This window comes from Chamaea fasciata, unplaced genomic scaffold (genome assembly GCF_029207755.1).
Source record: "Chamaea fasciata isolate MVZ Bird 193981 ecotype frontalis unplaced genomic scaffold, bChaFas1.0.hap1 SCAF_1, whole genome shotgun sequence".
In the NCBI taxonomy this organism is placed as follows: domain Eukaryota; kingdom Metazoa; phylum Chordata; class Aves; order Passeriformes; family Sylviidae; genus Chamaea; species Chamaea fasciata.
This window is the reverse complement of record NW_027094086.1, coordinates 70095774-70121628: the sequence shown is the minus strand read 5'-3', so window position 1 is coordinate 70121628 and position 25855 is coordinate 70095774. Positions and strand designations below refer to the sequence as shown.

General features: G+C 38.9%; 1 protein-coding gene across 1 annotated transcript; it reads left to right on the top strand.

Annotated features, from left to right (window-relative positions):
- Nucleotides 1-1645: 1645 nt before the first annotated feature.
- Nucleotides 1646-24147, top strand: SPMIP7 (sperm microtubule inner protein 7). Its single transcript, XM_066185789.1, is given in 11 exon segments — nucleotides 1646-1761; nucleotides 2472-2572; nucleotides 2575-2776; nucleotides 2778-2791; nucleotides 3062-3068; nucleotides 9293-9330; nucleotides 9865-9973; nucleotides 19899-20006; nucleotides 23278-23294; nucleotides 23297-23339; nucleotides 23976-24147. Coding segments are annotated over 11 exon segments (927 nt in total).
- Nucleotides 24148-25855: the final 1708 nt, after the last annotated feature.

Here is a 25855-nt window from a genome sequence, read left to right as displayed (position 1 = left end):
GCATATGTCAGAACATGTGCAAAATACCTCTTCTGTCAGAGAGTAGAACTTTGAATTTCATCTTTGATCACAACCAGACCATAGAGTAAGAAGATCCAGCATCTATGTACACTAAATAAATAACCTAGTTTAATACTACCAGCAAGCTGAAGCAATTTATGATGTTCTAATTTCAAAGCCTCACTAGGAAGCAGAGACTCTTACTCCCACAATGGCATGCAACTTCCTTGGCACATGGGAAGGTGAAAGCCCCCTCTCTCCAGCACTCTCAGCTAATTTTTGTGGAGGAAAAATATCAAATTAGATAATGCTTTAGTTTTCCTGCATCCATCTGCAAATTGATACATGGAAAGGAAGTTCAATCCCACTGGGTGAGTGTAGATGGGTAAAGCACTGGCAGGTGTAAAACAAGCCCACGGGGGAAAGATCCTGCGTTAGGGAACAACACGGCCCAGACAGCAACACAAACCCAGCAGGCTGCAAAGAGGGTGCTCCCAAGTAACCAGCGACAGGACCAGAGGAGGTGGCCTCAGGCTGCACCAGGGGAGGTTTAGATTGGATGTAAGGGAAAATGTCTTCGCTGAAAGGGCTCTCAGGCATTTGAACAGGTTGCGTGGGTTCCCTGCAGGAGGGTGGGCAGGAGGAGGTGGTGGTGGAGGAGGAGGAGGAGGAGGGCGAGGGCGGGAAGGCGGCCCCGGGCCCCTCAGGCTCCCGAGGGCACATGGCCCTGCCCCGCCCCGGAGCCTCCCGGGTGGAGGCGGGCCTGGGGCTTTCCCGGCCGCAGCGCCTGGCTCTCCGCCTGCGCCTCCGGCCAAAGCAGGGAAGGGAGGGGAGGGGAGCAGAGGTTTTCACATCCTCAAACGCCGGGGAAACATCTGCTGCTGCCGCTGCCGCCGCGGTGCCATCCGAAATCGTCCCGCCGCTGGGTTTAGTTAGTGAATCCCAGCCCATCCCCACTCCGGGGGCAGCTCCTCTGAGGAGCCAGGCTTGCGGCAGCGCGGACCGCGCCCGGCCAGAGGCACGGGGAACCGGCCTCGTGCTCCCTCCAGCTCCTCCTTAAAAAAATGGGAACCAAGGAAGTCCTGGCTGCAGAGCCAAAGAGTTAAAGTGCTAAACCAGACACTGTCGTGGGCATCCATCGCTCTGGTGCTCCGTCTACATTGCACTTCCACAAAAAGACAAAGTGTCTGGAATCCGAGGGCATTTGCATACTCCTGTGGCATTCAAGTATTTAGAATCTGTTCTGCAGTAGAGAAGGGATTTTTTGAAAAATGTAGGGAGGGAGGAGTGAGACACGAGGAATTCTCTGGGGAGCAAATAAAGTCTGACAGAAAAATAACATTTTATTGGAAGACTTGGTATATTGTTACTTTTCCTGAGAATCAAAGCAGTTGTTTATGTCAAAGAATCAAGAATGATCCACAGGAGTCCTGAAGCAAAGAAAAAGGCAGACATAGCAGGGAGGACTAGCCTCGGCACAAAACCAATCCATCCATGTGCTTCTTTAGGTGTAGATCACTTCAGAATATTGACAGTAGAAATAATTCAGCCTTCCTTGGCAAATTCATTTACCAGGATAAGCAGGATAGAATCCTTGTCAATAAAATCCAAGACAGTTTAAATTGCATTTCATTCTAAAAGAAGAATGCAACAAAACAAGAGTCACCCTTGTGATGTCTTCCATCCTGTGCCTTACCTGGGTCCCCTGTCTTTACCTTTCCTGTCATCTCTTTCTAAAGCTCTCCAGGACGAGGTAAGAAGGTAGGGAGGAAAAAGTCAATCTGCACCACTGAATGTAATTTCTAATGTGAAACGTTGTATTTTACATGAAAATTACTGAGTCAGTAAATAAAAACATCAGTATGGCATTTTAAAGGCTTGTTACTGGTAGAAGTCAAATTTTGGAAGTTTCTTTTCATGCAGGTAAATATAGAGTTATGATAGAAAGTGGACACACGATGTATCAGTCTGAGATCTGTGTTTTCAGTGTGTTGGCTTAGCATTACAGTGCCCACACTGCATATAAAACATTCTCAGCTTTCACTGCAATTTGTTATATGTGTCCCCTTGAAGGACTATATTACAGTGACAGGCATGAACTAAGTTTCCCACCAGGATAAATTTCATTAAGAGGTGTTTTCTGTCATTACCAACCAACAGAAAAAATTTGAGCATGCAATGGCTCTGTTCTTTCTGTACCATATTTGATAAATCTCCTTTCAGGAAAGAATTCAGTACTTAAACACTGCCATGCTCTTCTATGCACTTATTTTTTTTTCTGGAGAATGACCTCTACTTTTGCTGTGATTTATTGGCTGGGACTTCAGAATCTTGGAGAAACAGGAGCAAGTTGTATCTTTTAAGTTTACTGCCACACAAGGACGGTAGAAGAGAATGACTGTTTTCTGATGGACCTGAAAGGCAGGCAAGTGCCTTTGAAAAGTCTTCAACTGCCTTGTCAGTTGAACCAGTTTACAAGACGATCACCAGTGGTATCCAAGTCTGTTGAAGAAGATGTGTATGCCTGCTTTGAGGGGTCTTGTGAGCAATCACGGTTTTGCCAGCTTTGAAGAGAAGACAGTAATTATTTCCTTAAATTTTATTTATTCACTCTTCCAGTAGGGTCAAATGACCCTTTATTTCCAGACCAAGATGTTGTGCCTATAATAGATCTGTCCTCAGGTTTTATGAGTCCAGCGGCAGGTGCTGAACAGCAGCCCAGTGTTGGAAGAGCTATTGAATCCCTGGCAGACTGCAGCAATAGGAAACCTCACCAGTGTCCCCATCAGAGGTGAGAGAGCCTAGCCTGACCACAGGAGACATCCCGGAGGAATCCAGTTACGACAGAAGGTGGAAGTCCAGGGTATGACTCAGAGGTAAACTATTTTTTTTAATCACTGAAGAAACTGGCGGTGCTTAACAAATAAATAAAATGAGTTTCTGAACTCCATTCCCCAGGGTCCTAAAGGAACAATCTTATAAAATACATTTGTCTTGGATATTTGAACTGAATATAACAACTGTAGTAGAGGGTTCATATGATTCGTTGTTTCTGGTGTAGCAAAGAGGTACCAGTCAGCAAATACTAATTAGAATTCTAATGCTAAAAATCCCAAAACAACTTTGAAGGTAATTAATTCTTTTTTTAATATCTATTTATGTAAAATGTGAAGTCACCACAGTTCTAATAAACACCTACTTTAATGCAAACCAAGAAACCCAACTCACTCCAAAGTCAGGAAATCGCCTGGATATTTCTGTGTATTTTAGTATTTCCTGACAAGTTGCAGTGCAACACATTTAGAGACCTGTTCCAGTGTCTAGTTGATCAGACAACAGAAGTTCTTGAAGACTTCCATCACATATTGGTCAAAGTACCACGTTACCCTCTTATTTTATAACAGTGTCTTACACATAAATTATAAGTCTGATAATTTTGTAGTGATTGTAGCATCAGAATGGGAATTCATTCCTTATAACATAGTGTAAAATTGGCTTGATGCTTTCAGAATTTTCTGATAAAAATTGTGGAAAGCAGAAATTCATGCCCAGGGCTTATAAGGATAGACATAATTAACAATAAGCAATATGTTTGAAGTTAATTTCAGTGACTTGCATAGAGAAAGGCTCATTACAGCTAGAACAAAATTTTATGGTATCTCACGCTACATGCATGAGCATGTAGGATGAGGGGAGGCATTTCTTAGAACATGACAGAGAAATGTACATAAACTCCTAGTTCCATTTTGCTATGAAGAAGTGCAGTTACTGCACAATTAGCAATACTTTATACATGTTATTGTCATCAAAAGGTCTCTAAGTGCCATAAATTCTGGCAGTGGTTTTGGTTCCCGGTTTCTGTCTTCAAACTTTGCATTTTAAATCACTTCATGCTTAATGCAGCCATATAAAAGAACTGTAAGGAACCCAAGAAACCACAAGGGATAAAAAATAAACTACAAAATTTTCCTTTTTTTTTCTTGCCCATACCATGAAATTTTCACTCTTATTTCTCATTTACTGTTTTCTTCATTTATATATGAAAATTAGACCTTAGGCATTAGTCAGAAATGTTCAGATTTTTTTTTTCTGGAAGCCTCTGGAAAAGTGAAGGGGAAAGAAGATTTGAGATAAGCAATTTTATCTGTCCATTAATTTTTCCAATGCAAAGAAAAGCAGGCAGAGAGAGACATACTGTGGTACATAGAGACACATCTGAAATGAACACAGACAACATCTGAAACTGAATGCCATCAAGTCAGTAATCTGGGTTACAGTCAAGAAAGTGCTCTGAAATGGACAGTAGTTCCAGGAAACAGATAGAAACTGTCTGGTGGCTTTCTGATGTTATTTTGTTCAGGAAAGTTCACTATTAGACTAAAATACTGACCCTGCTGAAGTTGTCAGGAAAAGTCAAACTGAACTCAGACACAAACCTTGAAACTGATATAGTGCAGGATAAATTTCTTAAGGAAGTGGTGTAAGTGTTCTTCCAAACCTAGTGTGCATTTACACGTTTCCCTGTGATGCTGAGGTATTAGCTACAAATGTGTAAATATTGATATAAAAAGTAATTGAATTTTTAGGTACTATTTTTAATGAGACTGCATAAACAAATTCCAGATTTTAGCTGTGTGATTCAGAGCCCAACTACCAGCCCCCAGGCATGTGATGTAAGTTGCTAACCTTTCTAGATACCAGTCCCAAGGCATTCCACAGCAAAGTCATTTGGGGAAGTTGTGATGAAAGACATAAGTCAGGCATTTTGCAAGCAAATTCTACAGTAACTTTCTCCACTATGTCTGGGACACAAAAAAAAAAAAAAAAAAAGAGACAGAAGCAGGCTTTGAGACATATGAGTTGTGGTATATAAAACATCTGCAACAGAGGAGCTTCTCTGCACTATGGCTGTGGCAGCCCACAGCTTTGAACTTCTCTAGCAGTCTTTTGCATCTGCTGAGCAAAGCAAACTCTGTGAAGCTCTGTAATAGCAAAGCAAATGTGAGAAGCTGATGGCAAAGGTCATTCTAAGGCTGAAGAATCAGAGAAAGGACGATGGATGAGGAGCTAGTCCCCACGTATTCTCAGTCCATACAGGGGAGGTGCTCTGTGCTACAAGACCAGGCCTTGAGAGTGCTTGCCTGTGGAGACCCCTTCTCTCACTTATATAACAATATTTTTTCCCCCTTTTCTCTGTGGTCTGAAGTTTTCATTGCAGGGGTTAGGAGAAGGATGACCTCAGAATTTGACCATACAGGTGTATTTGTACTGGGGACCTGGTGATGAAGTCCCCCTGCCCAGTTTGTAAATATTATTCTATTTGTAGGCCTAAACATAGAGATTATGGGGATTGTAGAACAAACCAGGTTATCTGACTGATAACTGATACAGTCTGATAAAGAGCAGAGATGATTCCCCCTGCCCCTGCTGGAAACTTAACACATCTGAAGACACAGTTTTCTCTAAAGCTGGGAAATGGGAAATAGGAAATACTGTAGAGTTAACTTACAGACTTGGTAGTAACCGTTCTTGAAAGAAATTTGTGGTTTACTCATGCTGCTACTGGATTTTTGGATTTCTCAAAAAGCCCACATAGCCCAAGAAGCCCACTAATTATCCGAGACTAGATAATTAGTAAAGTCATTATCCTTCCTCCAAATATTTTCCTATAATGTGATGATTTGTTGATCAGGGATTCATGACCAGAAGATTGTACGTTTTAGTTAATAGTCATGAATTCAGATTTGTCTTCATGAATATATGCATTTGCTTTTTGAGCACATCACTTACATTCCAACCCCCGACTTACAGCTAATTTGTGAGTATGTTAGGCCAAAGTGTCCTAGGCCCTGATGGGTTATCTGAAGGTTCTCTAGCAGTGCTCTCTATCCACCTGGAAAACTGATCCTTTATCCCTTCCTTCTATCTGTGATCTTCTAACCAATTATTTATCCATGTGAAGATCTTATCTTTCTTCTGTTTCTTTAAGAGGCTCAGTTGAAGCATTTCATGTAGAACTTACTGAAATAGATGTGGTCATATTATATTAACCTTCCTGTGGCCTTTGCATAGGAAAACTTCCTTTCTCAGTGGTTCCTCTGCTGAAGCAATAAGTGTCTTCTCCAGAATAATTATTATTCTGGAGAAGTAATCATCCAGGAGTAATGCAGTATTAAGCGGCACATTGAGTGAGAGGTATCTCAAGGTAGGATTCCAGCCTTCTCCTCTATATTTCAAATATTGATAGAAAATTACCTTAGCCAGTACTTCGACACTTAGTAAGTTAGAACTTTTGACTGCCTGTTGAAATAGAAAGAAGAAGGTTTAATCAGAGGTAACAAAACGTTAAGTAAAGCAAAAAGAATTGTGCAATTTGAAAAACAACAAATGAACTATTTACAGACATTCAGACCTTGACAAATTAGATGTCTGCACAATCACCAGCCAAATTAAGTTCAACAAGGGGGAGTGATGGAATCTGCACTCTGGTTGTATGAACAGACTAGGGAATGAGATGTTGGAAAGCAGTGCTTTGGAAAGGAAACTGGGGGTCCTGAAGGATGGCAAGTTGAACATGAGTCAGCAGTGCCCTGGCAGCCAGGAGAGCCAAGTGTGTCCTGGGGGGCATCAGGCACAGCATCACAGCTGGGCAAGGGAGGGAGTTGTCCCGCTCTGCTCTGCACAGAGGTGACCTCACCTTGAGTCCTGCATGCAGTTTTGGGAGGCACAATATAAAAAAGACATTAAGTTATTAGAGAGTGTTCAAAGGAGGGCAGCAAAGATGATGAAGGGTCTGGAGGGGAAGCCACGTGAGGATCAGCTGAGGTGACTTGGTCTGTTCAGCCTGGAGGAGACTGAGGGGAGACCTCACTGCAGTTACAGCTTCCTTATGAGGGGAAGAGGAGGGGCAGGCACTGATCTCTGCTCTGTGGTGACCAGTGACAGGACCTGAGGGAATGGCCTGAAGTTGTGTCAGGGGAGGTTTAGGTCGGATATTAGAAAAACATTCTTTACTCAGAGGGTGGTTTGGCGCTAGAACAGGCTTCCCAGGGCAGTGGTCACAGCACCAGCCTGACAGAGTTCAAGAAACATTTGGACAATACTTTCAAGCACATGGTGTGACTTTTTGGTATGGTCCTGTACAGGGCCAGGAGCTGGACTCAATGATCCTTCAGGGTCCCTTCCAACTCAGATTATTTTGTGATCCTGTGAAAAATGGCCTACAGCTTACTCAAAAATATCTGTGCTGTTAAATACCCATAAAACAATGAAATGTGTAATAGCATACTGCCTAATAAGGTAATAGGTCATCTGGAAATAATGTAAAATATTGAAATAATCTCTTTAAGGATGAATGCCATTGAATAAAACAACGGTTGTTTCACTAAGGGTTAGATTATTTATCATACCTACAGTTAGGTATTTCACTTTGCATTTGCTTTTCAGTTGCCCAATAACGAAATGATTCTTTGTTAATTAAACAACTTAGGGTTTTTTCTGTTGCATGTTTTGCCATGCATGTCCTCTCTAAAATAAACTGGTGGAGTTTGTGCTTAGTTAAAAGTAGTTTTCAGGGAGTCATTTGTAGCCTTTTCTTTCAAAAGACTAAAAGAGAGACAAGAAGTAATGGTAATAGGTAATATTTATCTTCTATATGTAAAGAGAAATAGAATAATTAACCAAAGAATCAAGTGAAAGAATCTGGAAGAGTTTTTTGAAAAATCTTTTATTTGGCATTAACTGTTGCTGGGCCCACTAAAGTCAATACTTCTAAATTTTAAATATAAGGGGTCAAAAACAATGCACAGTGCCTACAAGTCAAGTACTAACAGTGAACTACTATTTATTTTTAAAACAGCTTTTGCTCTACCTTAACAAATCTCACATTAAGTTAGTTTACTTGTGATTATTACCTGTAACAATTATTTTTAATAAACTAAAATTCAGTCTTGCAATTGGTTCTGGTTGCTGCCTGAAAAAAGTGTTAAGTCAGATTAGTTAGCATGGAATTACAAGAAGCATATAATTACAATTTTAGGTTGTGGGAGGCTTCTGGGACAGATTTCAAACAGGATCTTTTATCTCTCCACAGAGGTCTGGTGATTTGTAAATTTCAGTTTTTGTGAATACTGGAGATGTTTGAACAGTCCTTTTACAAAGTCTGTGGACAGTTAATTACCTCAGAAGACTAAATTCAGCAGCATTCTATAACTAGAAAAGATATTCAGTTAATACCGATATCAAAAATATGTTCTGCATGCTTCTCCTGTGAGAGAGTTAAATATAAAAAGCAGAACAGAAGAAACCTGTAAAGGGAATGATTATCATGATTTCATACATCTGATGTTTGCATTAAGACATGACATTTATGAAAACACCATGGTAATCATACCCACGCACAAACTCTAGGAGTTTTTTGCTGTCTGTCCAAAACAATCACTTCTGTATTGGTGTCTTTTATTTACTCTGTATTTCACATATTCAAATTTATCTCAGAGGGAAGGATTTTAGATGAGTCCAGTAAAAGGTCATAGAAGTCTTAAGAGCGGTCAAATAAGAGCTAAGTTGAGACAAAGAAAGAAAAGATAGTCAAAGTATGATAGAAAAATAAGAACACGTCTCCTTTCCAGACTATGGGCCAGAAGGTTTGCTCAGGCAAACTCAATAGATAGGTGAGTTGCTGGCAGAGTCAGATATACAGTGGGAGAGACAGTAGGTACCTCAGTAGGGTGGAAGAAAAGCAAGATAGATAGATAGATAGATAGATAGATAGATAGATAGATAGATAGATAGACAGACAGATAGATAGATAGATACATAGATACATAGATACATAGATAGATAGCACTATCATGGTTATTTGAATGATGCTCTTTAGAAGGAATATAGTTGTGGACAGTGTGAGAGTTGCTTGCAGGGACAGACCAAGAGATAAATTCAGACCTGATGCTAAATTTTCTTGTATTCTCAAGAGCTCAATGAAATAAGTGTTGCTAGAAGACAAATGGTTCATTTTTAAAGAAAACTTGCTTATACTGTCCTGTGAAATTTGCTGAAGGCCTAGTATCAGAGGAGGCTAAAAAATAAGATTCTGCCTGCTGAGCTGGTTCATTTAGCATAAATGCCAAACTAATCGTTTGCCACAATCTTTTACCAAATTTGAATGAACACTGCATTGTTCCAAGAGCAAAACTTTGACTTGTCACCACCTGTATTTGGGGACCTCATAAATATTCTATCAGAACGTTCTGTCTGGTGAAAAAAAGTGATTGATCCATTTTGTCTTCAAAAGTGTAAGCCAAAGCTATCAAACCTGTCCTGTCCCTTTGTATATGTAAATACAGTGTCCCTGGGTTGTTTAAACTTTTGTCATTTTTTTATTAAGTCCAAGCAGTCCCTCTCTCATTTTCTGAAACAAGAACTGTAGCTGGATTATGTTATTTAATCTTGAGGCATTTTCTGGTATCAAAAGAGACTGTATACTAAGTCTCCATAGCTTGTGGGTATCTCCAACTTTTTTACCTGTAAACCAGTAATCAGAATCTGTTATGTCCACTTTGTAAGAGTATTCCAGTCTGATCATAAGAATAGCCAAAAGGATGAGAGATGAAAACTTTCTATCTTATTTCCATTTTTTCTCAAGCCTTTCTGCTCATATGTATTAGAGTTGTCATTTGTTATGTGCTACAAGTTCAGTAGATGATTGTTTTCATCTTGGGATATGCCAGGCACACAGGGCCGTTCATCTCTGTGTTTTTTCTAGTGCACCATTTTAATAAATAACTAGAAGTTTGGAGGATACAGTGTATGGTTCAGCTGCCTCCACCAGCTGTCTTATGAATAATGTACATATCTTTGATTTACATTCTAACTGCTGTGTTGGTGCAGTAAATTTTGAAGACACTGCTGGTGTAGACTTAGTCCCACTTAACCATGTCCAAACTTTAAAGCCTCATTACACAAGCACTGCACACTATGTTTCACTTCTTAGCATGATTTTGATGCAGCCTCTTGAGTTCTTGTTACCTGGGAAAAGGGAAAAAACTACTAAATATCTGATCTTGGGTGAAGAGAATGGAAACATGTTTATTTTCAAACTATATCATACTTTCATAGTTCAAATGTTTCCTGGGTTTTAGTTTTAATGGTCTGTTGCATGTTTGCTGAGTAGTATGATTTGAATATTGCCATGTCCAAAGTGTGTGATTGTTAACTTTAGTCACTAGATGGCCCTTGAGTGTGCAAAAGCTCCCTGAATGCTATTGGAAAACTATACTTTTAGCTAGATCATTAACTTTGAAGGTTTTCACTTTAAGCCATTCCTAAACCTGTCTTTACTATCTTGAGCTGATATTAAGTGCTTATTTTCAAACTTCTGGGAAAGGAAAATGGTAAAAGTAACAGCTTAATGATAAGAATTAAAATAATAAAAGAGGAACTAGACTGTTCTTTCTGCTTAAACAGAAATTCTCTTTGCATCAGCCTTTCCTGTGCCGCCTTGGAATGGTCTTCCTCAGTTCACATTTTTGAGGAAAGTACAGAAGGGATACTTCACTGGTAAAGCAGAAATATTGCCGTCCCTGTTCTGAAGAAAAGACTTGATTCTGGGTGTTACATCAGAGTATGTGATAAGCACTCCTGGTTGTTGGAATCTGCCTTGTGAGCAGCTGGAATTACTGAGCTACAAATTAGATCTGTTCATATATGTTTCTTACATCTGTTTCAGGGTGAATGTATATCCTTCTGCAGTGCATCACATACTGTTACCTGTGTGCGGAACAGCACATCATTCTTCACATAACAGCAGGTTCACAGGTAAAGTGAGGTGCTAATCATTTTAAGGTCATCATATTTGACCCATATTACTGCAAACAAGCCTATTAATCCCAAGCTTTTTATGACATAATGCACTATTCTGATTATTTTATCTCGCCTTCTGCACAAGTCATCTGGTTTCTCAGAGGCTGCATCTAAGTTTTCTGCTTGAATTGCAACAAAAATAGTATAAAATGGTTATTGAGAAATGAATGTGGTTTCAAAATACAACACATACAGAATACAGCATAGTGCTGAACAGAGATGTCTGAGTTGCCATGAAGTTATAGAGTTGTTAACCCTTAGTTCTGCTAGATTTTACTGCTGTTGTGGTGGAGCTTTGAAGAAGAGAAGCAGATGTGTGCACTCTGCTGCAGGCAGACATCCTGTCTGGGACTATTTGCATCACATGGTATCATGGAGGATTTGTAAGTTAGAGCAACTAGTTCTGTATTGCATTCTCTGGAAAGCTGCATCTCCTTTTTTGGTTTTCAGTGAGTGAGGCTATAGATTTCATTGATTTCTGGCAACAAGGAGACGAAGATCTCTGAGATATAGAAGATTCTGACATTTCAATGCTCGAAAAACCTCAGCTGTGAAAAACCCCAGTTCCATCTGGAAAATTTTATTAAGTTTCTCACACTTGTTATCTGTCCATGACTGTCGGACATCAAGATTGCTATGATTTTGAGCAGAAGAAAGAAGAAAGAAGACATAAAGCTTTGCCTATAATTTATTTTTCTCACTTCATGTGTTTGCCAGTAGTTTTGGAAAGATGTGTAAAGGCCATTAAACTTGACCAAAATCCTTGAAAAGTCACATACATACTTTGGATTGAGAAGCCTAAATATGATTTGTAAGTATAAAGGGTAAAGCTCTTTAAGTAAGGAGTCACTTTCACTCTCACGGAGTAGCAGCAGCACTTCCTGCTTGCAGCACTTGGGCAACAGCATCAGCGGCCGGGCATTACTCCAGAGTGAGACAGTGTTCTTCCCCAAACCATGCAAGAAAGTGGTTGCCATTCAAATTATTAGCAAAGCTGAAAGTGACTGAGAGTCATCTGTCTTGTAGCTGCAGAGACAAACAGGAAGAGTGGTGAACCTGGGCATGTTTTTTATGTTAGCCTTGCACCCACCCTCTCTTCCTTTTGGCAGAACAGGAAACCATCTTCTGTTTTTCTTCTTTTTTTTCTTAAGGAATTAGAAAAAAGATAAAAGTCTTGACCTGTGCTGCAGTTGAGCCTAAAAGCCCCTAATACAAGATCAGTGTTGTGAAGAGCTGCTGTGCATATATCCAGAACTCTAGATAATATTCTGAAGTCTTTACCATGCAACTCGGAAGTTTTACAGATGTAAATCCAGGTGCAACACGTTAAGGTCATTCAACAAATTCCCACTGGGAATCTGTAGCACAGTTAGGAATAAAACTTCATGTATCCTGAGCCCAAGCATGTGCTATTTTTTTAACTGAACTCTCATCTTTAGGCTTTTAAAATAGTGCTGTGCTCAAACTTGGTTTCGTACTATATTAATTAAGATAAAGTGATGGTTATAGTTCTTAAAAATTAGGCTGAAATAAAAATGAAAATACGGGAATCATAATCATGTGTTATCCAGCTTTTCTTGGTGGTTCAGATATGGAATAACTGTGGGAGCTTTCAGCATATGTAAAAAGCCATGTCATAAATGCTGCGATTCCTCTAGAAGTGCTAAATTTATGAATATGAACTTATTAATAACTGTGTGTGTAAGCTGGCGTCAGTCTAGAATGGTCAATGAAAATTGCTCAAAGAGATCTATGGATATGCTATTTGGATCAGACTCTTCATCTTTGGACTTGACCAAAAATCCTGGATCATAATTCAGTCCTTCTCATTCTCTTTCTGGCTGTCATTAAAACATGCCTCTGGGGAAAGTCATAAATGGCACAATCTCTTGAGGTCTGTAATAGCCCAGGAATGTAGTATCATTCTTAATATCCACTGTTTGTATATGCACTCCTGAATTTGTTTTAGAATGAATTTGTTGCTCTCTTTCATCCCCAGGTATGTTGCAATGTATGCCTAAAAGCTGGAATCTTCTACCATTTCTTTCCTAAGGGTAACATAGAAAATGTTTAAGTGTTTGTTGTTGGTTTTTTTTTTTAAAGTCACAGTCAAAAAATTAGGAAGCCACTGTGGAAGAGCATTCTGAAAATCTCTTTCTGATGCAGTCCTCTGTCATCAAGAGACTCATAATTTTTTTTATGAAACTTATAATCTCATTGTACAGCTCATTGAGTGGACTACATTGTCAGAACACACATGGTGTAGGCTTGAAACTTATTTTTTATCCCAATAATGAATGAAGCTCCAAGTTGAATGCATTGATTTTTTTTTTTTTTGTATTTTCAGTGTATGTTGCTTGTGTGATTTTTTCAGATATACTGGATAACAGTAACCTAGGGGCTCAAGTGGCTTTTTTGATATTTTGAAATGTACCAGTTTTTGTGAATACCTTCTTTTTCTTCATTTTTTTCCCTTACCTTCTCTACTTCTCTGCCAACTGTAAATTTTCTTGTATTTGCATTCTTGTTTTTCAAAGCCATGAAGTGTAAATTCCATTGGAATCAGTGAGTTAAAGGTATCTGCTAAACAAGGTTTCCTGAACAGGGATAGGGTTAAAAATTTGTTCACATATTTTGCAGAGCTGAGACCTCTGGGTTTTCTTCTACAAGACTTGAAACTCTGAATTGAATTCTTTGGTTATTTTTGCTTTGTTTACTACTGGTTCGATTGCTAATGATTTCCTTATAATATTCATTTACTTGTAGAAGATGAATACAGCATTTGCCTTGATATGTCACATAACTACCCATATATTAGGTAATTAAGCAACTGAGTGCCAAATGAGTATGTTTTGTGCAGCTAGCCAGGCTTTCAAAAATAGCTCAGCAACTGCGTATGAAAACCAGAATTCTGAAAGAACTCACATTCTGGGTGCACGTTGATCGCTTAGCTCCTGTGAAAATCTGACCACAAACACCACAACCTGATCTCTTGTGTCTAACTGCTGCTCCAACCCACATATGTACCAAGGAAGAGGAGGACAGTCCAAATACTGGAAAAACATTGTGTTTTCAGAGGAAATTTTGCAGCAGAGCTACAGTGACTTCCAGGAAGGCTCAGACTGATAAATTCCCTGAGTACTTTTGAGAGGTGCCATGTTATTAAAAAGTGAAAATAAGTAATGACCCAAATCAATGTTTCTTGTTAATAATAACTACTTTGAAATATTGTCTTTTTTATTTAGAAGTGCATTTTGAACTCAAAAATTTAAAAAAACTGTAGAGAAACTGCTTTTATTGGATCATATGGGTTTCCAACATAATCATCTGCTGTTCTTTTTTTCTTAAAAATCTTTTTATGTATATTTTATTTTGTATAATTCCACTTCACCCTTAGCCACCAGCTTTTTTCCTCTGTTGACTTCTTCCCCAGCCAGCTACTGAAACAATGTTATGCTCTATGCGGTACTTTAGATTCTGCAGGTGTTTTAAGGGTCAATGGAAAAAAGACTCCCACGCTGGTGATGGGGATTTCCTCTGTAGCATTCAGAGGCTGGGCTCTGGTCTGACAGGCACAAATAACTCTTCTCCCTGGTATTGTTGGAGCTCCCTTACACCTTTAGTGAGCTAGCAGATATTAATGCAATAATAGTATAGCTCATTTAGTGCATTCCAGCATATGCAGCTACAGTTCATATCAATCCAGGTTTATTTCCTATATCTGATTTGTTCTTTTCTCTTTAGTGTGTCTTCTGTGTTATGACGCAACAGCTTCCTGATTCACTGCAGTGCCTATTGGAATCTGCCTCTTGACATTTGACAAAAGCAGTTAGGACAGTGAATGTGTTTTCTTGTTCCACAGTAAAGGCCTCTGCCTCCTCAATTAAGTAAAAAATGTGGCAGTCATCAGCTTTTCTAAACTTTCTACACATTCCTCAGCTCTTAATCCACAGTAGAGGGCAGTGCTTACACAGCGCATGTGCATTCTCACCAAGTGTTAGTTGCATAGAACTTCTGAAACATCAACTAATGCATAGCCAGAGCGCTGGTAAAACAGGTTACAGTGCTGGTTTTCGGCAGGTACAGACTGACAAGGCTGAAGTGCACTGTGCAGTGCCAGCGGCATTGTGTGTGTGAGGAAGACAACACGGTCTAATTAAAAGCATTTGATTGAAATGGGAAACATGCAGTTTCTAGAAAGACCAAGTCCTAAGTGTTTCAAGTCCTGCAGGTCTTGCACAAAGATATTCTCTGATACTACCCATTATTCATGGTTTCTCAAGCACATTGAACAAAATGCTACTATCACATCAGTATATCTGTAGTGACTTCACGTATTTCTTCAGTGTAGTCATTTTCCAACTGACTGTGTGCATGCATCCCTTGGAAATTCAAGTTATCAGAAACCTCACAGGCCACAATTAGCTGAGAGCAGGACCCTCTGCTGTCTTGAACCTTGCACAGTCATTTCCAAGGGCTGCTGTAGAGCTTTTTCACAAAGTACTCTTCTTCAGAAACTGACAGCTTGTCTACCGTATTTGCTGCTTAGTGGTTCTCCAGTTTGACTCATTCAGGGGGTTGTGGAGGGAAGTGTGTGTTGAAATATCCTACTTTGGCATTTTACAAATGAGATTTTATTGCTGGCTTGAAATGCTTTATTGTGTCTGAAAAATATTACCTCATACTACAAAGGGGAAAAAATTGAAAGCAGAGTAAAATTGTTTGAAATTGTAGAAACTAAATTTTCCAGTTCAACATAATTCAAAATATTAGGGAGAGTTGCCATTTTGATGGTTTTATTTTTTCAGAAACCCAAAACCCATTTTTAAGTACCCATCCCCTATCAGGCTTTGATGGCTGAGGGAGATGTGTGTGAAATGAAACCAGGAATGCTGTCGGTCCTATTCTCCACTCTGAATTAAAGTATTTTGGGTTGTCTTCACAAGTAATCTTAGGTATATTCTTTCACAACACGAGTGTATGAATTTCCTGACACAGGATTGTGCCTGAGACATTTTTACCACAGGTTGTTCTGTTCGGCAAATAGGATCACAGAAGAAGAAAGGGTGTAGAAGGGCACAAATGTGTTACATGTCAGTCTTCCTGGAAGAGAATTGGAGGTGGAAACCAGCTGCGAGCCTTATATACTGTGAGTGAGATCTGAGAGGCCTATTTTATAATAGCAATAACCAAAAGAGTTATAATGACTTCATATGGTGATTTAGTTCTGTTACAGGAGTGTCTATAAGAAAGAGGAAGATGTTAGGAACTCTTTGCTTGTAAGTGTTAAGGTAAGAATCTACCAGGTATCTCACTAGGTGGAATTTTTGCACAAAGAACTTGGGTACCTCCATTGCTCAAGCTGAAGTGCTAGATCCAAGGTTTTCAAGAATTACAGATTCTTTGGGGGAAATCTAGATTTCACTCCCGCATAAACAGCTGATGTGGAATTTATGTGGCAAACCTGGGCATCCAGTACCCTGAAGGCACTCTAGACCATCACTTCCAGCTGCTGCTTCTGAACAATATGTATCCCCTGTGAGCCCTGTGTTGTAGGGAATTATCTCAGATACCTTAAGGCATCTCAAATAGCTCTAAGTATCAGTATGGAGGGCCCACTAAATTAAGTCCACACTGATCTTCCTGATGATCTTAGCCAGGAAATAAAAATCTATAAAGACATCCCAAGATGGTGAGGCCCCACCTCAAATCCACTGTCCAGTTGTGGGCCCCTCACTACAAGGGGACATCGAGGTGCTGGAGCATGTCCAGAGAAGGGCAACAGAGCTGGTGAAGGGTCTGGAGCACCAAGTCTTATGAGAAGCAGCTGAGGGAGCTGGGGTTGTTTAACCCAGAGAAAAGGAGGTTCAGGGGGAACCTTATTCCCTCTCTACAGCTACCCAAAAGCTGGGGGGGGCAGGGGGGGGTGTCAGTGTCTTCTCCCTGGTAACAAGTAATAGGACAAGAAGAAACAGCTACCCAGGGAAGTGGTGGAGTCACCGTTCCTGAAGATATTTGAAAGACATGTAGATGTGGCACTTAGGGACATGGTTTAGTGGTGGATTTGACAGTCCTGGGTTAACAAAGAATTTGATCATCTCAGAGGTCCTTTCCAACCTTAGTGGTTCTATGATCCTATGGATATAAAAAGAGGCACGCCAATGCAGAGGCACCCAGAATCACTACATTTCACTTGAAAAATCTTAGTGCCTGCAGAGATTCAACTGTCAACACTATGTATTTGTTACTGTTGGTACTAAGAGCTGCTGGGATGATAAGAAGGAAGTGTACGAACCAGAAAGATGTCATGGTTACAGAAAGAAAGCTTGATGACGGCAGCATAACCACAGAGGAGTTTTGTGTGTTGCCCAGTGGTAGGCTGGCACTTAGTTGTTTTCTTCAGCAGCAACAACATGGGTTAGCAGCTCATCAGAGAAAGCACACAAGAGCTAGATGGCATGATCCAAAAAAACAAAAACACAAAGGGGTACTTTTTTAACCTCAGTTTCTTCTGCTTTATCACCTACATAACCGCAGGACAGTTTTGCGTCTTCTTCGCAGGTTCCCAGGAGAGCAGCTGCTTTACTGTAGTGTAACCTTTTTTATTTTCCTGGTACCTTTAGCACCTCTCTGTTCAGCTCTCTTCTACAGATCCTCATGCATCCTACACACTATGAATGTACCAACTTCTCTCAGTTGTTTCTGACAGTCTAGAACAAGTCTTCATCTTGGGTCGTTTCTCACATCGACTTTTGGGTCACATTTACCAATTTATGATGCTTTTGTCTTCTCTTCTACTTTTGGAAGTTTCAAAAGTGAGAAGTTTTTATCAATCAGATGCCTAGCAGTTGTATAATTATTACGTGATTTAACTTCAAATAGGCCTATAAAATGCTGCAAGCTAATATAAGGCTTCTTATTGTCATCTATTTCTCTTTGTGATGACTGCACACTTCCAAGGAAATAATTGGAATTTAGTGACATGTGACAGATGTATCTCAGTATGTAGCCCATCACCAGGGTAATAAAGCTGGGTTCACAGTTTTACAGATCCCTTCAGAGTGGTATCAGGTGTATTTTCAGTTTTGAATGAATTCATGTGCTTACAGTCACAACCACCCAATATCCATTGTGTCCTTGGTGGGAAACCTATATACAGAGAGAATTTTCTACAGTCACCTAATGTACACATAACCTAACAGTTGTCTTAGTTGACATGAAAAAGCAAATTTTAATGCAACCCATTTTGGACAATTCTGAAAACATGCTCTACTGCTGTAGAAGATTTTCAAGCCACTTGTTGCCCCTGCACAGCTGCTGTCAAGACAGAGAGCAAATTTGTTCTTTGCTGAGCTACTTAGTGATTCCTTATAGGCAACAGCTTCCCAAGTGCTACAAAACCTCTGTAGTGATTCTACAAAGCCACCTTCTCTGGAGAGTCTTAGACTGTAGCATGGCCCAGGGAGTGTAGCAGTGTATGAAGATATGGGCTAGTGCAAGGTTACTACAAACTAAGAGTTTTGCTAACTGGGTGCAAGGACTACGACATACACCATCAATGTTCCCATGCCAAATACAGCTGACTTGGAGGCCTGTGTTATAACTCTGATAGGTAGATACAGCATTTTGTCTTCACCTATGTTGTTCTGGTGAGGAATTTCAGTGCCAAGATTCCCACTACAAAAGTCTGAGATACACAAAATCTGATAAACTGTATCTCTCACATGTGTTCCTTTTTGCATCTTGTGCTGGACTTAGTTGTGGAGAAGGAGCTCATCAGCTGCACGATACTAGTAACTCTATGTACTATGTAAAGAAAACTGTTTATTTTTACACTGAGTACAGGGGAAATGAAGAATACCTCAGAAATTATTTGAAAGGAGGCCCTGCTATCAGTTATATGGTGTGAAGGCCCACAAATGACTAACAGAGGCAAGGTGTATAATCCCAAATATTTAGTTGATTCAGCAGACGAAACAGCTTGTTGTGAGCCTTTACGTCCATGCGTATGGGCAGTCTGGATGTATATGCATAATTCATGTGTGTCCTATGTATAATTGTATAATTCAGCAGTGTCCTACTTTGAGATGTCAATACAGAACAATATGGATGATATTCTCTGAAAATCTTTGCGTTGCAAGAAAGGTACCATGTTGGGGGTTTATATTGTTTTATTTCTAATACTCACAGATTATTTATCTGAATTCATATTAGTACCTACTTTTTCTTTAAGTTTTTCCATCTCTTCTTCATCTTGCAACAACTGCTGTCAGAATTTTCTTTGTGCTGCTTCAGATAAGTAGATTTCTTTTTACTCCATGGCTTAAAGGAGCTCTGCTTTTCATTTTCACATTAAAACAGCATCAGAATTAACAAAAGGCTTTCGTTTTCCAAGATGTGGTGCATACTGTCTCAGTTCCCTGGTGCACTCACACTAGAATTTAAGTTGGTGTCTAAGCAGTGTTGTTAATACTACATCTTAATAAATTCTAAGGGAAATTTAGAGAACCTTAGAATAATTTGAGAAATTATGTTTTAGCCCGTGAGAAATCACACCTATTGGCTTAAAGTCTGTTATGTAAATTCCATATTTGAAGCTAGAAACTGAATATGAGCTAAATCTGTATCACATTTTTAAAGAATATTTCCTTGCTTTTTTTGCTCTATGAGAAGTCTGTGACTTGATTTCTTCTTTGTGATTAAATGTTGCTTCTAATCAGGAATATCATACAGATACTAAACCTAAACAGATTGAAGGAAAAAAATTCTCTAAAGAGCTCACCTTTACAGTGTCTAACCAGAGATTTTGGCCCAGATCATCAGCTAGATCATCATAAAGTTGTTTCCCTGACTTTAAAGAAGCTATGACAGTTTATACATTCTAAGCGCTTCTTGTTTTATTATTACAAGATTTTACCTTTTCCATCTTGGATAAACCCTGTCCATTCTAGAACTTGTCTATAAGTCATATTTCAAGTCTATAGTAATTTAATTTACCCTTTCTCCACCCCCATCCCCCTTTTAACTGTTTCCTTTAGCACTCCAAATATTCTTGGATACACTGGCAAGGTTCATTGGTCAGTAACTCACCCAGCAAATTCTAATCTTCCATCAACAGCCCCATCAGTAATTGTAGGAATGCATGGGTGAGTATGAGGTATATTTCTCAGCTCGTTCAGAAAAATTACAGGGAAAATCATAATTGCATTTATTTAGTTAAAGAACAATTAAATATTACAAATGACATTCTATTGGCTTAAAAAATACAGAACAATTGGGGTTGCATCCCACCACATTGTTGTCATGCTAATCTGAAGTCCTTTTGAGGTTTTAGAATTTCACACATAACATTGTATGTTATGTGTTGGAAAGGTGACTTTTTTTTTCTTCTTTTTTTTTTCTTTCTTTTTTTTTTTTTTCTTTTTAATAATAAATATCTTTGACATTCATGGGCCTCTTTGAAAAAAGCCAAAGTTATCAATTCCCAAAAGAAAACTGTGTGGACTTTCTCAGCTGGTCTTAGCAGACTTATGAAATAGGTATTTGGTATGAAAAATGGTTGTTAAAATGGGTGGGTTCACTTAAAAGGCAGTGAGAAGCAAAGTCATGTCATGCCATGCCACCACACTGATGTAGCCTGGGACCCTGTGACTGTGAAATCATCATAGCTCCCCTTCACTATCGTGGCTGCCTCATGAGGTGAATTAGTAATCTTTATTCTCTCTTGCTCTTCCATACAAGGCTGGTTAAAACTGTGGGCCAGTAAAAGTATTTAGATGTCTAACTTGTTGATTTCAAAAGATCTGGACACTTCAAAATTGCTGAAAAATCCTTTTCCTTTTGTTAGCATGAAGAGCTTCTGATGCTGGCAAGGAAATAACTTAGCCTTTCTCCCTAATAGCTCAGTAACTATTAGTTTCTCCTCTCTTCTTTATGGTTTTGGGCTTTGGATTCTTCTTTCTTGTTATCTATAGTGATCTAGGATATGGTGACCATTTTCCAAGTTTCCATGTTTTCCTGAGAAATTTATCTTGTAATTAGACTTTTAATTGCCCTTAGGATTCTGTTCACAACACATCACTTTTTTTTTCAGCACTGTCAGTTAAAAGTATCCAGAAAAGGCTCGAGGAGATTTATGGAGCTGCATGCCTTTTGAAGAGTTCAACTTGTCAAGAGTTTCATCTTTTCAATGAATGCCCTGACTTACTGTTTTGCTGCCCTCCATCCAGTCACCTCTGCTCTCTTTCTCTTGTGATTATACTTGGAAAATAGGCAGTCACCTGTAGCTATGGGCTGCTGTTGACAGGGAATGGAAAGGTGCAACAAAGTCCTGAGACTCTGTAATCTGATAAAGCTGAACACAAAGCAGTCTCATACAACTCTAAATTGCTTTTAAATGTCACAGACAAATAAAGAAAGCAAAAGCATCTTAGCAAGGATCTTTGAGAGACTTCATTCAGGTACCAGAATTGAAGAGAAAAAATGACAGGTACCACTGTGATCTGAAGAAAACACATCAGTTACTTCCTTTTACTTTACACAGATGTTTCTGTGGATGTAGTTCACAGTGGAGGAATTTTCTTCATTTTTAGTGTATAGCAAGAACAGGGTTCTCATTCTGTGCCAATGGATACCTTCGAGAATGAGGACAGAATCTCCTGGCCTTTTTGAAGACGGTTGTGTAGGCATACACTAGCAAGCATAATCATATCCAGAGATGGCAAAGCAGGTTTTTCCACCCTTTCCCTGAGCTATATGGTACATTTCCCTGAAGAGATAGTATCTCTGATTGCAAAATTGTAATAGGTCTATGGTCCTACTTGTGGAGTAAGTTAGTGTTCACTGAGATAAGATGGAACATTCTAGTCCTTCATGTAACTGCTATACAAAACTATGACGGATTCTGAGAATCTCTCCTCAACATTAGTTACTGGTGCCCATAAAAGAGGCATGCTTAAGATTTGATTCCTTCCCTTTATAAAATAAATTATAAGAATTCCAGCTGATTTCAGGAGTCACAGGTCAAGCTAGACTGTTATGGAGAGGTGAAGAGAAGAGAGATTATTCCTGTAATTTGGGGTCAGACAATTTGCCTCCATGTGCTTCTGACATAGGACGTGATCTCAGCCTTACCATTTTTAAAATGGTGGCCCCTTTCTTTGTCTCTTTGCTCATTTTCAAGCAATGATTGTACTATTTCTCAGAAAGTTGCAAGTGATGGCATGTAGTGGATGTTTTTCAACTGCTGTCTACAGCACATGCTCAGTGTCCTGAAGATAACTATAGGTATCAAATGGAGTCTCTTGTGTACTGCTATCCTGCTCTAATAAATATTCCTGTCAAAAGTATCAGCTATATCAGATAGACCAGGCAGCATGCAACCACTTCTGCACTGTATTTCTATTGCACAGTGCTCCCACAGGATGTGCAGCAAAACCAGTGACACACCAGTGTCAAGTGTTCTCAAGTCAACAGGATCATATAGGAAATGAAACAGTAGAAATACAATTTTTCCATCTTTGAATATGAATAGTGTTTTTATTTGTCAGGCTTTATTGTTCTATTTTTAATCTATTTTTATTTCCAGGTAATCCCAAGATGAAGACAGAAAATTATGTTTTAAAGTCCCCTAGTGCAATTAAATTTTGGCAGGTTTAGCTTTTGCATAGGAAGGAATGTTTTATGTGTTGTTTTGTCTTGTGTCCATTGCTACCTGGAAAATATAAATCCAGTTGCATCTCAGTGTGCATGGAAAACCATTGGTTTCACCATAGTTAATCTAAGATAGTTCTAGATTTTGTTTGGTTACTGAGAGAGAAACTTTCTTGATTATTGCGAGAATTGAGAAGCAACTTTCAGCAAGTTGCTTTGAAGATTTCAGAAGTTATCTCTAGGTCAAAAAATGTTTTTTTATGTGAAGAGTAAATGAACATAAATGTCTGTGGTCAGTTTTGTGTCAGCCATGAGAACTGGGCATCTAAAGCAGAGGTGACAGTGCCAACAAAGTATTTTTAGAAGGCTTGAAAGCCAGATCTCCAGCATGACCTCCAGCACCATAGGGCCTTATGTGCTTGAAAGCATCTGGCATGGCCATGGCGAGTCTGCACATGTACTGTGCAGGTTAGTTGTGAAACAGCTCTGTGTGTGAGTGAGTGTGTGTGTGAGTATGTGTGTCTGTCTGTGTCTATGTGTCTGTGTGTGTTCAAGAAAGGCTGGAGAAGCTCTTCAGGAAGACTTACCACCATTGATCTTAAGGGGGCTGATTCTAATACTATGGGATATTGCAAATTATTAATACTCATTGCGGCCAATGGGCATGTTTGTGAAGAAAGCAGTGAGAGAGAAAAAGAGAGAATGTTTAGGAATATGAGAGCATGTTTTAAAAGTCCTTTTTTCCCTGTATTTTTGTGACTGCAGATACATAGCAAAATATGGAATTTGACACAGTAGAAACATCTAGGACTTTTTTCTCAACTCCAGTTTGTCCCCAGATTTCTATCAAAGCAGAATAAAAAACTATTACAATTTAAAGAATTCCAGTCCTTTTTATCTGGATAACTGAAGAGCCTCAATGCCTGACAGTGAGGAGGAAGGAAATGTATGAAGATGTGCAGACACTTTAAATACAGAACAAAAAGAAAATAATACAGAAGTGGGTGTTTGTGGTAGTCCTTACTGCATTATTCTAATATTTATGACTTACTAACATTGACAGTTAAAACCATATTAAGAACAAGAAGAGACATAATTCAAAGTCTTGAAACTTGTCTGTACTAGATTGCCTTATTAAGTAAGGTTGAAAATGAAGCTGTAGCTGTTCCATACATTGACCTAAACATTTTGTGCACACACACACACACACAAATGTGGACATGCATATGTGAATGTATTATTAACTATGAAATCATTACAGGGCAGCAGCCCTTCTCAAGCTGTTCTGAGTATGCCTTGCAAAGATGGTTAAATGTCACAGAATGAGATTTTAACCTTTACCTGTACTGGCTTTGTGTGTGTAGTGAATAAAAGGAGCCAAGTTACGTTCCCTGGTTTGGAGGCTAATTAAGAATGTGTGCCTTGCACACATGCCTAAATTCTTTTATTCTTAACCTGAATAGGGAAAATCTAAACACAGAAGATGGAGGACCTCTACTTAAGCATTTGTCTTGGTACTGTTCATTTTCTGATCCTGGTGTAGACAGCATGAGGAAGGAGCATGCCACAGAGAGAGAAGATCAAATGCAAATTTGTCAGTCAGGAAGTTCTACTGTGCTCCAGGGGCCAAAATAGTGCAAATAGCTATTCTAATTCAGACAACCTTGCAGATTCCTCAGAATTTTCTGTCCTGAGGTCTGTGGTATTCTCTGAATAATCTATATTCCTTCTCTGTTACCTCTAATGCCTGCTTTTCTCCAGTACAGGCTTCTCCAGGCTTTTAAGGTACGTACATGTGTCAAAACGTTTGTAAGAAGAAGCTTTTTCACAGCCACTTAATGCTTTCGGTGAAGGATTACAGAGTGCACCAACGTGAAAGACCCTTTCAAGAGTCGACTGAAGACTTATTGGAAATACTGAAAGGTAGGGAGAAAAAAACACAGAGCCAAAAGACACAAAATCCTCAGAAAGAACTAACATCCCTTTACAAAGGGATTAGATCCTCAACAAGAAAAATGGGAACTAAACATCTCAGTCAGAGAGGATATACAAGCCCCTAGGGAATGTGAGATGACAGCTAAGCAAGACATTCCCCTAATAAGACTGTAAGAAGTTATTTATCCTGAATTGGGGCAGAAAGATACCAGTTCTTGAAATGTCTGACTTACACAGAAATTTCTACACTTCCAGCTTTCTGTATTTTTCTCATGCACAAATCACCACTCCCAGATTTTTAAAAGTGATGCTTTCATCTAATCATTTTCTGTGTATGCACTGAATTTATACCTAGCATGTAAATGTGCAAAATTAAAGCATATCTTGAGTTGGAGGAAGGCTGCAACCTGCTTTTGCCTTTTGTTCCTCTCCATTTGGAGCTACACATGTATACAAGCCAGAAAATATTTTAGATGAAAGCATAGCCACTTTTGCAAATTTGGTTTATTATGTCCTATCAAATTATTATGTACCATGTAAAAATACTTACAGATTTTTTACTGGTTACAAAGGCTGTGTTGTTCTATGCTTCAGAAGGATTCCAATTAAACCTTTCAGAGCCCCAGCTGTGTAATGCAAAGAGTGCTGTGAGATTAGTTACAAATGTGGGAAATGTCTTTGTGCAATGCAGTGCAGTATCGCTGCCGTATCTTGAACAGAAACTTAAGTTCCATTCAAACTAGCTGATGAAAACAGGTTACATTTTAAACCAGCATTGCTGGGCTGAGAACATTGACTACAAAGACAGATGCCATTGCTTGAGTAAGTTCAGACTGGTTGCTTTATGTATAAAAATATTTACACATGGCATAATTAATGCACAATAATCTATGAATATGGGAGCTGTATTTAAAATGGGTGGGTTCTCAGTTGAATAACTCAGCACAGTTTCCTCTGACTTTATGAATTGACTAAAAGCCAGAACCTCTGGCTCTAAGGAGGGGAAGCTGTGTCTTAGAAATCCTCTAAAGAAATACAAATTATATTAAAAAAAAAAAAAAAAAAAAAAGGATGTTTTACCCTTCTTCATACTGGTAGATCAAGCTGAGGACATTTATTAAGAAAAAAAAAAAAAAAAAACAAAACCAAAAAACTAAACAATGGGGATAAAAAGAATTTTTAAAGTTAGTTTCTAATTACTTTCAGTTTCTCTGAAGATTTCAGTAAAGAATAAACATCTCTAGGACTTAAAGACCAAGTTCAAGGGAAATGCTTGTATCCAAACTATAAAGAAATCCATCATTTCACCTAAAATAAACTAACTAAAACAACAATAATCATGTTTTCAAGCATTTCTTTCCCATTAAGTTCTCATTATAATAAAAAAAATCTATTTTTCCCTAAAATT